The sequence below is a fragment of the Centruroides sculpturatus genome, unplaced genomic scaffold (assembly GCF_000671375.1).
Source record: "Centruroides sculpturatus isolate CEXI.00-Female unplaced genomic scaffold, Cexi_2.0 scaffold12, whole genome shotgun sequence".
Classification (NCBI taxonomy): Eukaryota; Metazoa; Arthropoda; class Arachnida; order Scorpiones; family Buthidae; genus Centruroides; species Centruroides sculpturatus.
The window spans coordinates 534,473-551,452 of record NW_019384438.1 but is presented as its reverse complement, the minus strand read 5'-3'; the positions used below and the strand labels follow the sequence as shown (position 1 = coordinate 551,452).

Sequence of the window (16,980 nt, the reverse complement as noted above, 5' to 3'; positions counted from 1 at the left end):
GACCACTGGAGTAGAATCAAAAAACCATTTGATTTTCATGCATAGTTTTGGACTGCACAGGCCGACCTTAACGTGTGCTGTCGTGTCGTTCAGTGTGAGACCACTGAGTAGTAAGAACAATGTCTCGTGAATGTTTGGAAGAATTATTTTCTATAACCTTATTAACTTTTATTATTTATAACCTAAAAAATTAATTTTTCAGGTTATAAATTATTTTCAAATCAAAAATTTCTTGAGTAAATTAAAATTATAAATAATTTTAATATTTAGAAAACTTCTCAATTCATTTCTTCCATTTTCATAAAACATCTTGATACTCTATATCATTTTCTTTTACATTTTAAAAAATTTATTGTTTTAATATCCAAGTAAATTAAAACATGACAACTTAAAATAAGACAAAGTTTAATAAATTCTTTTTAATTATTAAATTATAAAATTAATTTGCGATAATAATGTTTACAATTTGTACTAATAACGGATGTGGCTGAGAATTATTAATATATATTCGTCTATAAAATCCATGAATTTTTTTGGTAGTAAAATTGACTTGCCATTGATCTTTTGCTGATAATTGATGCTCTTTAACAGAATCTATAGCCCAAGATTTCTCTTGAAAAATTAATTTTGTGATCAGTGCTACCCAAACCACTACTATTTACACCATAGACTTCTATGCATACTTTTTCCCCGCGAGTTTTAATAGAATTTGTTGCCAATAAACATCCAAGAATAGACAGTATGTCGTCATCAGATGTCATGATCGACTGACTGACTGAGAGACAATGGAGACCATTTGGCGCCCCTCTGCGAGTGGCGCCTGGATCACATGCCCTACTTGCCCCACCCTAGCTACGCCTCTGCTGAGAGATTTTCTTCTTTGTGTGTGGGCGATAGGAAATTCTGAAGTTCCTCAAGGTCAGGCAGCCTTAGAGGATTAACTTAACGTGTATGGCTGCCTTAAGCAACCCTTCGGAAACAATCATTCTGTTATGCCAGGGTTAAGATATTAACATGACATAACGTTTTCGTAGGCAGATTCACCTCATAAAGCATTGTAACGATTATCTGCATACCCACCCGCCCATATGGTAATTTTGGACAACTACTTTTATGAAACAAAAAATAATTTAAAATTGCGTTGATTAGTTATGCGCGAGACTGATACTTGAGATTAGAAAAAATGAATGAGGAGTCACGGCAGTGACTCTCCGCAAGTAAAGTCACTGTTAATGTACACAGGAATCAGAGTTACCGATTTTCGTGGGTCGATTTATCTGCCCTCCAAACACCCGAAATAATTTTATAATTCAGGTGGGTTGATGATGATAAGGTGATCAGTCGTCCTCCTTTTGTAAGTTCTGTTCTCCCTCAAAAAGTGTCTTCCTACATGTCTTCCTTTTTGATATTTATAGAGTAATCTGTAAATCTCCGTATTAAATCAATGCCGAACCGATCTGTTGCGTGTGATTTGATATGACGTGTTTGTATTTAACATGACGATTCATCAAGGCTCTGTATAGTGCGATGAGATGCAACTATGAGATTCGTGCTCTTCACACCAGAGACCTTGAGAGAGAGAGAGCGTAAATGGCTTTGTTTACTTCTTATCAAAACACAACACGGCACCTATGCATGCAGTAGAGATTATTATAGTGTATTATTGTTGTAATGAATAAAATGTTTTTTATTTACGATATTTTTTCCTTCAATTTATTAGTGTCCTCATTTTCATTATAAAAAAGTTGGTCACCTGAATAATAATAATAAGCGCAGAGCCCAAAGGATTAGAAGTTGAAAGTTGAAAATTGGTACACTGTTAGGATACATCATGAGAATGCACACTAAAATGAAATTTTTGGAAATTTCCTCCGCGAAGGAGAGGGTTAAGGATTACCATGAAGAACTTGGCTGTATTATTGCGAATGCGGACTTTTGCAAGAAATCGAACATATTTTTAGATCCATCTAAAAATTTTCTAATTAGCTTCGGAAGAGGGGGACCTAATTCTTGCACCCGATGAAAACGGGTAAGATCAGCTATATAACTATAAAAAGTAATCTTACGTAAGAGTTTATCACACCGAATGACCAATCTAACACATTTTAAAAATTCTTTATTCCTCTACTGTATACAATTTAAAGAATTTTTAAAATGTATTAGATTGGTTATTCAGTGCGATAAACTCTTACATGAGATTACCTTTGTAAATATAAAATCAAATACTGTACTATAATATAATATAGTAGAAGGGTTAGAAGTATGAAATAAATCCTAATCTTTGCTGATATTTTTTGCCCGAGCAACAGCAGGCTCATCTACTTTTTTTTTCTTTAACTCTTTCCGCCCTGTGGGCACTAAGAGGGCCTATTTTTGCAAGCCCATTATGGGTATGGCCAGGCCCACAATGGGGCGACTGGGTGGTGAGGGACGGGGTCCGAACAGATCACCCCCTGAAAAATTCCTGGGGATTCCTTGACCTGTCCGGATTCGATCCCAGGCCCTCCAGAGCTGCCACCTTGACCACTCGGCCATCTGGCCTATATACAGTATGTATATAGTAAGGTGCAGCAAGAAAAAGGAGGACCAGTGATAGCTCCCTCCCTCTCAGTGACAGTACTAAACCCAAATTCTTTTCAGAAAATGAGAGTTTCAGTGGCTAAAAGTTTATTTAATTAATTATAACATTTCTTCTGCCTTAAAATTTTGTGCATCATCTGGAATTATTCTCAGAGATGCATTAACCACAAGCTAGTTTATACATAAAATCAACGAGTCGTATGACATTATGCTGAATCGGTGTAAAACTCATTCGCTCTGTAAAAGTCAACCAGAGAAAATAGTTCACTTGAAGTATCGGTTTACACATTGATTTTCCTTTAAAAGTTTCAAAGGAAAAATCGTCGGAAGCCAGTTCAAAGAGGAGTGCAACTGTCTACAACATCTGCAATTGAACTGTTTGAGGAATTGTTGCCACGTGACTTTCTGGACTATCTTTTAATCAGCAGGCTGAGTACCAATTGCGTAAAAATTTTTTTTTCACAAGTTTGTCAGACAAATGATATTCATCCCACCCATGTCAAATTAAGGCATGTTACTTGAATGATTAGCATAGCTCAGTACCATGATGTGGATGATGATGAGTATTATCTGGATTTTTTCTCCAAGCACAAAGTTTTGCAGACAAAAGAAAACAAAGAAATTCAAGACCATAGTCTTAAAAATATCAGTCTCAATTTACTGCAGTTGGCAGGTCTGTATTATTTAGCAGGTTGGGTGCTTCACAAAATAATTAAGGTTTCCCAAAAAAAAAAAAAAAAAAAAACATGCAGTATTTGCATAACTAGAATTTGCACCTCGGAGTCATCTTCAAAAATGCCACACGAATGGACAACTGAAGTCAGTAAGGGAAATCTAATGCCCCAACAAAATTAGCATTCAATGTTATAAAATGTGGAGAAGAAACTTTTCAGAAATATTCTAAGACTATTTAATTAATCATGAAAATATGCATCTGATGAGACTAACTGCAAGCTCATTAAATGAAAGCTTCAGAGTTTCATTATCCTGCAAAGTAGCAGAATTACTTTTGAAAACTTATTTTTCTGTGAGAATTCACATCTTTGCTAACAACATGAATAAAACTTCTGAGTGCCAAAAAAAAAAAAATATATGAAGTTCTTTTATGTACACTGCTGCTGATACACAAAAATAATTGTGTAAATATTTATAAATTATTGTAAATATACATTTGTTTTAAATTATATTTTTAGTTTATTATATTTGATAACTTTTAAATTTCAGTAAAACTTCCATTAACAGTAATGTTTGTGTTAAAGTGATGATAACTGTTCATGGAAACACTGATGATATATTTGTTTCTCTAAAATCTAGCCATGTACTATATTGTCTAAAATTTTAACAAAAAAAAAAAAAAAAATGAAAAACTGTATCTGGTAAATAGAATATATCTTTGTACTTTTAATGCGTTAATTTTCACTAAAGAAGTTTCAGGTTTTGAATTCTAAATAAAATTTATCCTTGTACTGCAATTGTTATCAGTCATGTTTTCAGTTGAGGTAGAATAAAGTATCTTTGTACTGTATTCTGTAAAATTTGTCTAAAGTTCAAGTTTTTCAATGGCTTAATAGTGTGTGTAATAATTTAAAAGTTAATAAGTAATTGTTTATTAATGATTATATACAGAGGAATCAGATTTATTAGAACTGTATGATGATAAATTTTCATCATAAATTATTGAAGAAATGCTGCCTTAAAGATTTTTTGTCCCAAGGTGCCATTTTATTGTTTGATAATGTACTCAACTTTCTTATTCCATATTACTACATTAAGAAAAACATGATCTACTCACATTTTAGCTTTTTTTTAACAAATGTTTTTAGGTCATTAAACATTGCTTTTTCAGATTTAAAAAAATATATTTATCACAAGAACCACATAATATTATCATAAGAAATATTCACTAATGAATTATTTTTCAAAAACATCTTATTTATATTAATTATAAATTATTATTAATATTTATTAATTATTGTGAAGATTTCTGCTGTGTGAGATTTGTAATATAATAATAAATGATTACTTGTTTAGAGGACTACAGAAAATTATTTTCCTCTTCTACAGTTAGTTGATGTTTTCCTTTATCAGGAACAATAGCCATACGAGATTGCTTGAATATATTCAATAAGAAAACTTCAACTAAAATTTAGTGCATATTTTATAATTATTATTATTGCTTTTATAAAATTCATATTTTGATACAAATACATAATGCTATTTGCTGCATATACTGTCATTCACTGTGAACATGTTGCATTTTCTGAAGTAACAGTTTTAGTGAAATTAGAAAATACAGTATCAGGGTATTAATAGAGATTTCTTTTAAATATTTTATATTGTTAGATGAAAACAAAAATCCAGTATATAAACTGCTTTAATATTTAACATTTATTCTAAAATGTTTGCAGTATGCATCATTAAAGTGGTTTTAATTAATCCTGTTTAAATTACATTAATAGTTCTCAGATCAGTACTAGTCTATAGACTGTTTGTAGTAAAGTTTTGGTTTTCTGACAGGTTATATAACAATATTATGTAACTTATTAAATAGAATAACAAACATTAGTATAACAGATGTATTAAACAGAATAAATGTTATATTGTTTATGGACTAAAAACACACTTTAAAATTTAAAATAGAATATGGTAATTAAAATTAAAACTTTCAGTCATGTAAAGTAATATTTCATAATAATTGAGAGTAATGTAACATACTACAAAATTGCATATTCTAATGAATAATTGTTGCTTAATAATCAATTTATTATAAAATAACAGAATAAATAAAGTTGAAGTTAAATATTTCTATTTTTTGTCTACTGTTTAATAAATTTTAAAAAATAAATTTACTTAATTCTCTTGAGCCATGTAATTTGAAGGTTGAAGTGGCTTGGCAACATAGAGCATAGTAGTGAAGATTATGTTGGAAAGAGGGTCAGAAAACTGGTAGTGAAAGGAAGAAGAGAGAAAGACCAAAGCTGCATTGGAAAGATAAGGTGGAAAAGACTTGAATCAGATGGGACTTAAGAGAAAAGGNAATAGTATGTCTTTATCTGGATTGAATTTTTATGGCTATTTAAATGTATCAGAGGATAAGCTATGGTTTTCCTAATTATATTGTCATACATATGTAATAAAATAAAGCAGTAAAATGCAAATTTATTTACTTATTTTACCATTACCTATGCATTGAACAGATATATTATGCTCAGAATATTATGTACAAAAATTTCATTCACAATATGTAGCAATATAACAGTTTTAAAAAGATCTTTATTTAAAACCTGGATAAATTAAATCAAAAATAATTATATTTTCGATTTATCCACATCCTCATCTGTAATTTCAAATTATCATCTTATTAAATTTTTCTATAAACCAAATATACTTTTTCTTTCATTATACATGATATAAAATTAAAAAATGTAATTACAAATAAGATTCTTTTTGACAAAACATAGAAAAAGAAAGTTACAAAAATGCTTGAAAACAGTAAAAATACCTAATAACCAAATGGTTAAACCAACTTCTCACCGTAGTACGACTCTAATGCCAGCTATCAGCAATCCAACACACTAACTTGAGAGTAAGGTCTTGAGTAAATTAGAAGAATTGAATCTGCAGGATTTAATTCTTCTGTTAATTGTCCTCGATGACGGCAAAGGATACTCAATTTGTCTAAGGTATTCATAACCTCTATTACCTACAGCACATTTTAATTGTAATGCATGCCTGATGGTCTCGTTAGTCCACGGATAGGGATTACTCTTGCTCACCCTCTGCATATACTGCACTTGGTCAGGCTTCAAAAATTTGCTAAGCTTTCTCTCCAATGCCTCTTGCCTCTCCATTAGTCTTCTTATCTGAAAAGTACATACAAATTAATTTTAACATTATTAAAATTAGTTGTTTTTGGCATGTCCTTTACAATTTGACAAAATATTCTGATGAAAAGAAAGCCTAACTTAATTTATTCTCCAAGCATAGATCCCTCCCTCATCATGACATAGTTGAATGTAATAACATTATTATTACCTCTCTTTTCAACATTTTATTTTCTGCAGCAAGTTTTTCATTGCGACTATCATTTGCAACTACAGCTGCAGACTCTTCTGCTTCTGCTTCTTTTTCATTATGACTATCATTTGTATCTACAGCTGCAGACTCTTCTGCTTCATTACAATTCACAGACGACAAAGCTGTAAATTAAATTTAATTGTTCAAGCAAAACTACAGATAATTTTACAAGTGATCAATAATAAAACTAAATGTACGAACATATATATGTGTGTTCATACATTCAATTCTACTATTGATAGTTTTATAAGATGTATAAACCTATCTTACCAAAGCTGCACTCATTTGGAGGTGGTTCTCTTTCTCTTGGTGCTTCTCTTAATGGCAGACGGGGTGTAAAATTTGGAAGATCAAAAAGAGTCGGAATTGCATTCCATTTCAATAATTTTCTCCCATCCGCTCTTTTAAGTTCAAATTGTGACTCCTCAAAATGTATCTAAAAAATTTAGTTACATTACAGAAGTTATTGTAAATACCTCATAAATTTATATTTTCAACATTATTTTTATTCACTAACCTCACATAGCCTTGAACTCTCAGTTGGCTTCCATTTTTCTCTTCTGCAATATTGACCCCATTTAGCTTTCCTGGCTTTGTCAGCGGGAAAACGAAACAATCTTACACCTTTTTCTGTCGAATTTTTACAATTCGGTGCTGAACACCCAACCATTTTTAAAATACACAATTAAATAAGAAATCAAATTAACTGAAATAGAAAGAAACAAATAAATAATCACTTCGCTCTAGAAACATCGGTCACGTCGTAAAAGACTCAATATGACGACTGCCGCTGAGCATCACGGTATCGTGTCCTGACCTTGTGTTTATAGACCAATTATAGACCTTGCTTGAGAGCATAGTTCAAGACTGCCTATATGAAAAGCAACAAAGCATTTTTTAATATATATTTTGAATATTAAATGATGATATTATTATTTTAAAAAGTTTAACATGTACAAAGCATAAGATATAAAATGAATTTTAGTTTTCTAAATAAGCGTTTGATATAGGTGGTATAACTTTTTTTTCAGTTTTAGCATGGCAACACTTAACTTACATTGACAATATGGCGGCTATGTATTAAACGTGTGTGAATTCGTGAAATAATGGATATTAACCTTAAATTATTGAGAAATATGTATAGATTTTTCACTTCTAATACAAAAAATACTTTATTTCTTGATCTGAATTCATTAAAACGGTATAATTTTAAATTATGTTCGACAATAGTGAGTGAGGAAGCATCAGACAATAATGAAATAGACGAAATAGAAAAGAAACGTGATATCTCACGTTTACCAGAAAGTGTTCGCCAGATATATATGAAAAAGCAGATGTTACCCTTGCAATATTTTCATCATTACAAATTGGCAAATCTTCGTAAAAATTACGCGAGATTTGGTAAAAAGTGCGGAATAAATCCGGGTTTGATGTGGCCATCTAAAGAATATCTGAAAGAATTGAAGAAATATCAATCAATTGCTTATACGCCTTTGAACGAGATGCTAGCAAAAGTGAGAGAAAAAGACCAGCAGGATGTAGAATACAGGAGAGAACGAGAAGAGATGATTGAAAAGAATATGGCTAAAGTAGATACCTGGATGAGAGAATTTGAAATTAGAAAACAGAAGAAAGAAGCAGAAGCAAAAGCTCAAAAATTACGTAAACAGAAGTTAATCGAAGACGTACAGGAATACATTGGTTATAAAATGGATCCTAAGGATGAGCGATTCCAGGAGGTGCTTCAGATGAAAGAGGAGGAGGAAAAGAAGGTAAAGAGAAAATTGAAGAAGCAAGAACGTGAACAGAAAATGCTTGCCATGTTATTAGGTACAGCTGAAGAACAATCACCCAAAAACTCATGAAAATTAAATATTAAATAACATTTATGTAAAGTTTATGATTGGATCATAAGTTTATGCTATTTTCTTTATATTGCCATTTTTTTGTTGCATTTATGATAAAAAGTTTGAGTTAGACTAATCTTAGTCTTGAAAACTTTCAAATATATTATTATTAGATAATGATAATACCACGTGAATAAAAATAAAATATTTAATAGACCATACAATATTTTTCTATATTTTGCAATATTTTATTTCAATACATAAAAGTTTGGTTTAATATTTAAAATTTTCAAATTATGTAAAATTTAAAAACATCAATTTGTTTTAACTTTGATTCAAGAATATTGATAAGCAACCAACGTTTTAAACAAACCTTTATATTCCAAAGAAAGTTATTTAAATTAATATTTGAATACTAGTTATATAATTGATTTAAATATATTATTAGAATGCTTAATTAAATTAGTACATACTATCATAAAATTATGGTTGAAATCAGTTAAGTATATAGTTCATCTACTAATAGTAATACACAAAAATAACCTTCCAACAATATTTCAATTTTTATTATTGAAATTTTATTAAAATATAATGTGTCAAATAAAAATATAATTTAATGCTAATTTGGATGAATGAAGGCCTGTGACCTGGCAGCAGTAATATGAGCTAGTTCTGCACATTTTGAATGCTATTTGAAACTTATCAAACAGCATTAAAAATGTGCAGAACTAGTTCATATTACTGCTGCCAGGTCACAGGCCTTCATTCATCCAAATTCGTCAGATGTCAAATAATGTAGAACACACTGAACATATTAATTATAATTTTGTATCATCTGGATTAATCAAATAGCATATCTGAACATTTTCAATTAATATTTAAGGTTCAATACTTAAACTAATACTGTATTTTGTAGTTCACACACTTGTAGACTCTGCTTACCAAATGTCATTTGACAATAATGATTTGCATTTCCATCAAATGCACCAATTACAATCCATCATTTTGTAAATGTGGCAGCAGGCCCTTTCATTTTTTCAATCTTGATCTATTAGAAGAATGTAAGGAGTGCAATCATGGCCCATTGGTATTCTCCTATTAAGAGTTAAAAGAGTCTGTTTCAACGGCCAACAGGATGCCAGTTCCTTCAGGTAGGAAGCTTGTCCAATCAATCTATGCTTAGCAGTGGCATACCCAGAGGGAGGTTAAGGGCCTAGTACATTTCAAAGAAAAAAGGAAAACAAACACTAGAAAATTTTCCAAAAGTCTTTGTAATTAAAATTCATTCTTTAATTTATATTGTGTTGTGGCTTCTATTTCTATACTACTTATGAATTAGTGATCACATAAGGTGGGAATTTTATTGAATTGCCATTAAAAATGTTTTCTATCGGTTCAACTCTGCTCCCCAAAATTAAATCCTGAGTGTGCCACTGATGGCTATTGATATATTTTTAATAATAATTTGAATTGCATTTATGGATTCAAGTTAAAAAATCATTTAGATGAGACTGATAAAATTATATTGCCTGGCCTAAGTTTTAACTTATATTTAAATTGTGGAATTTGAAAATCAAGCTTAAACTATCGTACTGCAATTAAAATTTGTGTTTAGCAACTATTACTTGTTATTTTGATAAAAAAAAACAAATTTTGTTAATCTTTAATAAAACAAGCAATTATTTATTGTGACATAGTCACAATGCCAAGCTGCAATTTTTAATAATAATTTTAATTTACTTCATTTAAAATATATGCTCTCCATCTCAAATTAGTACTGTAGAGTGTTGCTTCTGTACTACATCATACTTTTCCAGATAACAACAGTATCATGCCCGTCATCTATCTAACTGTTCTGGGGAGAATTTTTGAATTGAAATAATGTGACTTCTGATCTGTACATGAAGTTTGTATATAGTTAATTGGGATCTCCTGCACCTAAGCTTTCCATATCTGGTCTCAACTTTCATCTATCTAATTCTGTTCTCAAGTTTAAGGAAGGAAAGACAGATGGACTACAGTGGAAATTTATAGGTCTACAATTTTTTCAAATTGCAGCCCGATTACAATGAATATAGAAAAACTGTTCAGTGATATTCTTTAGCTATTTTCATGTATGGGTATTTAGAGGTATGTGGATTATAAAAGTTAGAAACTGCTGGTAATCCTTTAGCTTTCAATTGTGATCCTTCATGTTGTTTTCTCCAATAAATTTATTCTGTTATATAAATTATAATGTTTAACATGAAAGAGAAAAAAAATAGTTGAACTAAGTTTAATTTAACAATATTACTAGAGGACAACTAAAGATCACAAAATGTAAAGTAATATAATGATTTGTAAATAGGATACCCAAAAAAAAAAAAAAAAAACAAATGCAAATTTTTACAAACAGTTATAATTAACAAGTACTCAATACTAAAATTTATAAAAATTCTGTATAAATTAATTCAATTTTCAAATAACATAGAAGGGAATAAAAGAACATCTGACAACCAGAAAATCATTTAACTGTATTTGGGTTAATAATATATACTTACATACAGGAAGATTTGAATAAAAAGGTACATCAATACATGTTTATAAACATATATATGTTGTGTAAAGATTAAAAAATTATAATTGATATTACAATTTCATATTATAGAAATTAACAATCAGAATGCTGTAGCAACATATTTTGATAAACATGGAAATTTATATTATAAATTCATGTAAAGAGTAATTTTTTTATAAACAGTAATAAATTTAACTAGTGTTTAACCATAAACATGGATAACTTTGTTTTTGAAATAATTTTATTAATTGAAAATTAAATAATTATTTAATAAATATTCCATAAATAATAACGACATAATCTAAATTCATGTGTAGTTTTATTTCTAAATATTTATATATTATATGTAACATTATTTTTTTATAGTTAAATTTTTTATTCGTAATGCAAAGCAAAAACTGCTGCAACAGCAAACAAATTATGATTTTCAAATTTATATGTTGCAAAATTATCAAAATTAGTATTCCATAAATTCCCATTAATCATATGAAGAGACTGATCAGCTTTCTGACCAACGGTCACAACACTTATTATTTTGTGTCTAGAATAAAAAAACAAATTCAAATAAATAAACAATAGTTTTTATAACTACAATTAATTATTTATCTATTTTTGTTATGTAAAGTTTACCTTATATATTTGAGACTTTTCACTTCAATCAATATATCATGGGATATCTTTTTTGCCTTTTTACAAGCAACGTTGCACTCATATGTCTGTCCAGACAGAGAAGTAGTTAAATGTTTCTCTAATATAGCAGTTACTTTCTCCACTTCAAATTTATAAGGTATATCAATTTGATATGAATTTTCATATTGTGGCTGAAATAAATATAAAAATTTTTTAAATATAAACTATTTAATGGAATTATAATTTAATTAAAAATGAATATGTTGATGTTCAAAAGTCAACATCTGGAAAATTATCATCTAACAACTTCTCAATATAGATGTAATGATAGTATCAATAAACAAATATGTATTATTAACAAAAAGAAAAAATTATTCAAAATGTTTTTGAATGATTTAAGTTTTGTCTTTTTGTTAAATAATAGGCATGAGGAGTTCTATCAAGTTCCTGTGCATGCTATTTAGAAGTTAGCTTGAATGTTCCTCTCCATTTTCTGCATATATTTTATTGCATGTTCTTGCAAAAATCAGCTATGTTAAGGTTTGGAAACCACTAAAGCAATTTCTGATAGCTGTTTTTAGGTTTTCAACTGTTGTACAGTACATTTCTCAACTATGCCTTTACACTTTTATAACAAAGCCATATAACTTCTATTGGGTTTACCCTTGTTAATTTAATATATGTTATGAAGAAAAACAACAAAATCAAAGATCTCTAAATTCTTATGAAGTATTTTTGTTCTCTTTCACAATGCCCTGATTATAAATTACTAGATGTTATTAAGTTTAGATTTCAAGTAGACCTTATCAGATCAATAACCAATTCATTTTCCACTAAATTCATCATTAAGACATTCTCTTAAAGTAAAGCAAAGACAATTCTTGCATAAGGACTTTGTGGCCATTCTATATAATAAAACATATTCATTGTTATCTTTTTGAATTTTTATATTCTTTAATAATATTTTTATTAGAAAAAATATCTTAATAACTTATAAAAGAAAAATTAAAAATATTAAAAGAAAAACTATTAATAAATTATTAGATCTTTTTCCAAACTATTTTGATACCTTACTGAAGTACCAATACACCTTTAACAATGGGTTAGGTTGGAGGAATGCTAACATTTTAAGCCAGTTAATGGGCCATCTTCAAATGTGAACAGAATAAGAGAACCGTTCCTCTTATATCTGTTCATGCCTGAATGAGCAGATTAAATGGAAATTAGTCTGTGTACTCAACTTCTCAGTTACCCATTTTCTTAAAGTTTTATCAAAAGACATCTCAAAATCTTTGAATATCATTAAATTAGTGTGTGTTAAAAAATTAAATTTGGAAGTCACTATTCTAAACTGAAAGCTATATTACATTCTCTTATTTTAATACTTTTGTTATGCAAAACAAACAAGAAAATATATTTTATCCAAAGTCTGTCTTTTCACTTACTGATTCCATTTGTTATACAATAAAGTATGCTAAATAAATAAAAGTGTCATTAATTTAAAACAAGATAATGCAAGTTTTGGAAAACATTTTGAATTGATAATTCATCTTACTTTTCATACGTTATTATATAATATGTTATTCCTTACTTCCTCATAATCTTGAAACTTAAATGCTGACTAACATTTCAACAGAGATCTTTTAACTTTTGAACACATTAAAATAATTTAAGAATTAATTTTAGTAATAAAAGTACTTTTAAAAATTAAATTATTACTCTTTGTTTTCTTTCTAATAGCATTTCAACCATTATTTTAGGTTTAATACCAATAACATCAATCTTTCCAACATCAGCATGTTCTAAATCTTTTTCCGATCGAAAACTCCAACTAAAACTTTTATCTAATTTACTTTTTGATAGCTGAAATTCCCGATCTAATTCTTTGTATGAAACAGTATCTTTATCGTCTATTATTATTTCTTCCAAGGACTGACGAGGAATCACGAATCCCACTTTACGTTCTCCTTTATCATCATGGTGCACATCTGTCATTTGTACTTCAACTTTTATTATTTCTTCTTGTTCAGTCTTTTCATTCTCTTTGAAGTCAGTTTCATCTATTTCCAGAAACAATTTTTCTTCTTCTTCAATTTTTATTTTGTCATCATCTTTTCTTCCAACTTCTTGATTTTTCATTTGTATATTTGTTTCGGGCTCTATTTCTTGTTCTACTTTATCTGTTTTCATTCCAGATTCAAGTTCCTTAATTTTCTCATCATCATCATTAATTTCTGCTTCTAACAATTTATGATTATTTTCATTATTATTGTCATTCATTTCAGCTTCTTCTTCCAATTTATCATCTTCCTTCTCATTACTATTCAATTCAGTTTCTTCTTCATTACTTTCAGTTTTATTTTTTTCTGGTTTATCATCTCTTCGAACATCATCATTTTCTGTAGTTGATAAATGATCCATATTTAATCAGATTTTTTTCCTATTTATTTTACTTTAAATTTAGACAAATTAATGTAGTGACACTTTAAAAATAAACAAATACTGTATTTAGTAGAAGCCCTTTATTTTAAAATATAAATCCGTATACATAAGTAAATATATACAGAACGAAACTCGAATAGAATGAGTTAGTTCATCACCATGGAAACATTATGAGCATTTAAAAATGGCGGGTTATGAATAAAAATATTCATTTAAATTTTGATTGAACTTATTATATTTTATTTTTAATACTTATAAGATTTAAGATATTAATTCATGTGAGTAATGTTTAAAAAGGTTAGAACGAACAGGCTTCTAATATATAAAAATTTCGTAGTCTTGCGCATGACGTCACGCTCGAAATAGAGCGGTAGACAGTGCTATGAAAGAATCGATTTCAGGATAAAAAGGAAAGGACTCAAAATGATTGTATTGTTTCTTAAGTCCCGAAATTCTTTAGAAAGCGTATTTAGTATGCACGTTAAGGAGACATCAGTGCCAAATTTCGTCTTAGCGGCTAAATTCTGAAGTAAAATTTGTAACCAAAAATCGAAACCGCATACTCAAAACAGTATACAGTCGACCCCCTATAACACTGTTGATAATTCCGTTTTATATGAATTCCATGTTGTACGAGTCACTTAGATTTTACAAATACATGAGCCGTTCACAGCCCAGCACACGTATTTGTAAAATCTAAGTGACTCGTATAACATGGAATTCATATAAAACGGAATTATCAACAGTGTTATAGGGGGGACGACTGGTATATATATTGACCATGTCTAAAAGTAAACAAAGCCTGAGGCAAGTCACGTGATTGGACCTTCTTCAACTTCCGGTAGAACGCGGAAGTTGTGTTAATACTCGATGCGAAAAACATCTTGCAAACGTAATCTTTTATAATCTACGCTGAAATGACATCAAGAGGTTCATGTTATATAGCAGTACGCTGCAGCATGCGGTCTGGGAAGAATTTATTATCCAAAATTAAGATGTTTCGCTTCCCAAAACAAGGACCTCAGCGCGGGCCTTGGGTGTCAGCCATCGCTCGAAAAAACTGGCAACCTTCCGCTTCAAGTAGGCTGTGTTCACGGAATTTCATTTCAGGTATGCAGGAATTCGTTTAAAAGCATATGAAGATTGGAACAAATTTACCTTAGGTAGCCAAAATGGCGGCGCTTCGGTTAGATTCGTTTCGTTTCCGTTAGATTAGCTACATCTTTAGTAGACGTTTACCTTTTTTTTTTTTTATTTTGTTCAAGAACTACCGTGAATCAGTAACTAGTGACGTTTGGCACTCGTCGGCCTATCGGCAGCGCCCTTCCGGGAGGAGTCCGTCTGTACCACGAATAGTCGGAGCGCGGCCATGTTGGATACCTAAGGTAAATCTAACCGAACTTCACAATTAGCGATCGTGTAAACGTAAGCATTTGATTTTACTCTGTTTACAGGCGTAAATAGAGTAAAATCCTTTATCAGAGCAGAATAACCGTGACTGGGCTCCTACATTATTTCTATCAAGCACGATATGTAACGAGAAGCAAAATCATCAAAAACTTGCAAGGTTCAAACGATTAAAAAAAAGGAAGAAAAATAATTGCTTCAGGTATGTTTAATGTTGCCATTGGATAAAAATTTTGTTCTTACTAGTAGATAAAGCATTTATAAATTAATGTTAATCAAGGCTCAACTTTTTAGTACCATTCTCAAAGCCAGGAAGTTAGTGACTTCCACAACTAGTTTATTAATTTGGTAATTAGAGCATGGTTAATGAATCTGATATTTTAAAAACTTACTAGCATTTTAATTTTTTTTTGTGTATGTGAGCAAGTAGAACAAGTGTTAATTTCAGCTGTTGCTTAACTTCTATAGTCAACAACTATACACTTCAACTAGTATAAATTTAGCTCTCATACTAGTTTGAATAATATTGTAATTAGCATAAATTTAATTTTACAAGATGTTCTTTTATTTCTTTTTACAGACACTTCTAACAACAACCATGAAATTGCTGCAGTGGTTGAATCAGTGCAATCTCAAGAATGTGCTGTTGAATAAGTTACCATACCAAAGCAGTTATACTGTGAGTTGGTAGAGAAAAATGAACAGCTTCAACAAGAAAATGCTAAATTGCAGTTGAAGTTGGACACCCCACACAGACTTAAATGCCTCTTAGAATATAAGCACTTTATTTCTAATAGTGCTGAACTACAACAGTCACAGATAACAAGACCATCTGGTGTTGCTGCAAGAAATCACTGTGCCTGATCAATAAACAGACCAGTACTGCTAAGCTGAAAATTTGAGTACAGCATTAACATTCTTCGTACAAATAAGCTTTTTATACTGACTCATTCTTCTTGTCCCATTCAATGTTGTTGACATGTGGTTCCTATTGATACTGCATTAGATCTTTCACAATGCTTTTGTGTGCAGTTTTACATCTAAAAATGCGACCAAACAGAGATGCAGTTAATCTTCCGTTCAATACTTCCACCACAAATCCTCATTTGCTTGATCTCTAGTTTGAGATTCCACTAACTGAATTTCCTGTTTTGTTAACTTGATTTCGTTGATGAGTTTGTTTTCAAGTTCAGTACATGATAATGAAACATCCTTTAAACGCAGAACTTTATGAATAATTGATGGTTCAGGTGACTGTTCATTTGGTGCCAAGTCAAATTCTGATTCGCTAGATGTTCCTGTTTCATCACTTTCAGACAGAGTGACTTCTATGTTTGATGTTTTTTTTACCAGTGGCCCGATTCATGAACGACAACATAAATCTATCTTTAGTAACAATCATAACCGATAAAATTATAAAGAGATTAGTTATATTTTGTA

The 16,980-nt window shown here is 30.0% G+C and overlaps 3 protein-coding genes across 3 annotated transcripts; 1 reads left to right on the top strand and 2 right to left on the bottom strand.

Moving 5' to 3' along the window:
• Positions 1-5,977: 5,977 nt before the first annotated feature.
• On the bottom strand, positions 5,978-9,461 carry LOC111620018 (52 kDa repressor of the inhibitor of the protein kinase-like). Its single transcript, XM_023361857.1, has 6 exons — positions 9,447-9,461; positions 7,395-7,528; positions 7,175-7,311; positions 6,928-7,093; positions 6,616-6,779; positions 5,978-6,443 (listed from the first exon to the last, which is right to left on the bottom strand). Exons 2-6 carry the CDS (start codon positions 7,408-7,410, stop codon positions 6,156-6,158), a joined length of 771 nt encoding a protein of 256 aa, XP_023217625.1. The 5' UTR covers positions 7,411-7,528; positions 9,447-9,461; the 3' UTR covers positions 5,978-6,155.
• LOC111620020 (growth arrest and DNA damage-inducible proteins-interacting protein 1-like) lies at positions 7,659-8,717 on the top strand. Its single transcript, XM_023361858.1, has one exon. The coding sequence runs from the start codon at positions 7,764-7,766 to the stop codon at positions 8,520-8,522; it is 759 nt and encodes a 252-aa protein (XP_023217626.1). The 5' UTR covers positions 7,659-7,763; the 3' UTR covers positions 8,523-8,717.
• A 1,888-nt stretch (positions 9,462-11,349) lies between the features above and the next one.
• LOC111620016 (suppressor of Mek1-like) lies at positions 11,350-14,284 on the bottom strand. The gene is made up of 3 exons (XM_023361855.1): positions 13,411-14,284; positions 11,692-11,882; positions 11,350-11,602 (listed from the first exon to the last, which is right to left on the bottom strand). The coding sequence occupies exons 1-3, from the start codon at positions 14,110-14,112 to the stop codon at positions 11,437-11,439; spliced, it is 1,059 nt and encodes a 352-aa protein (XP_023217623.1). The 5' UTR covers positions 14,113-14,284; the 3' UTR covers positions 11,350-11,436.
• Between the last annotated feature and the right edge of the window lie 2,696 nt (positions 14,285-16,980).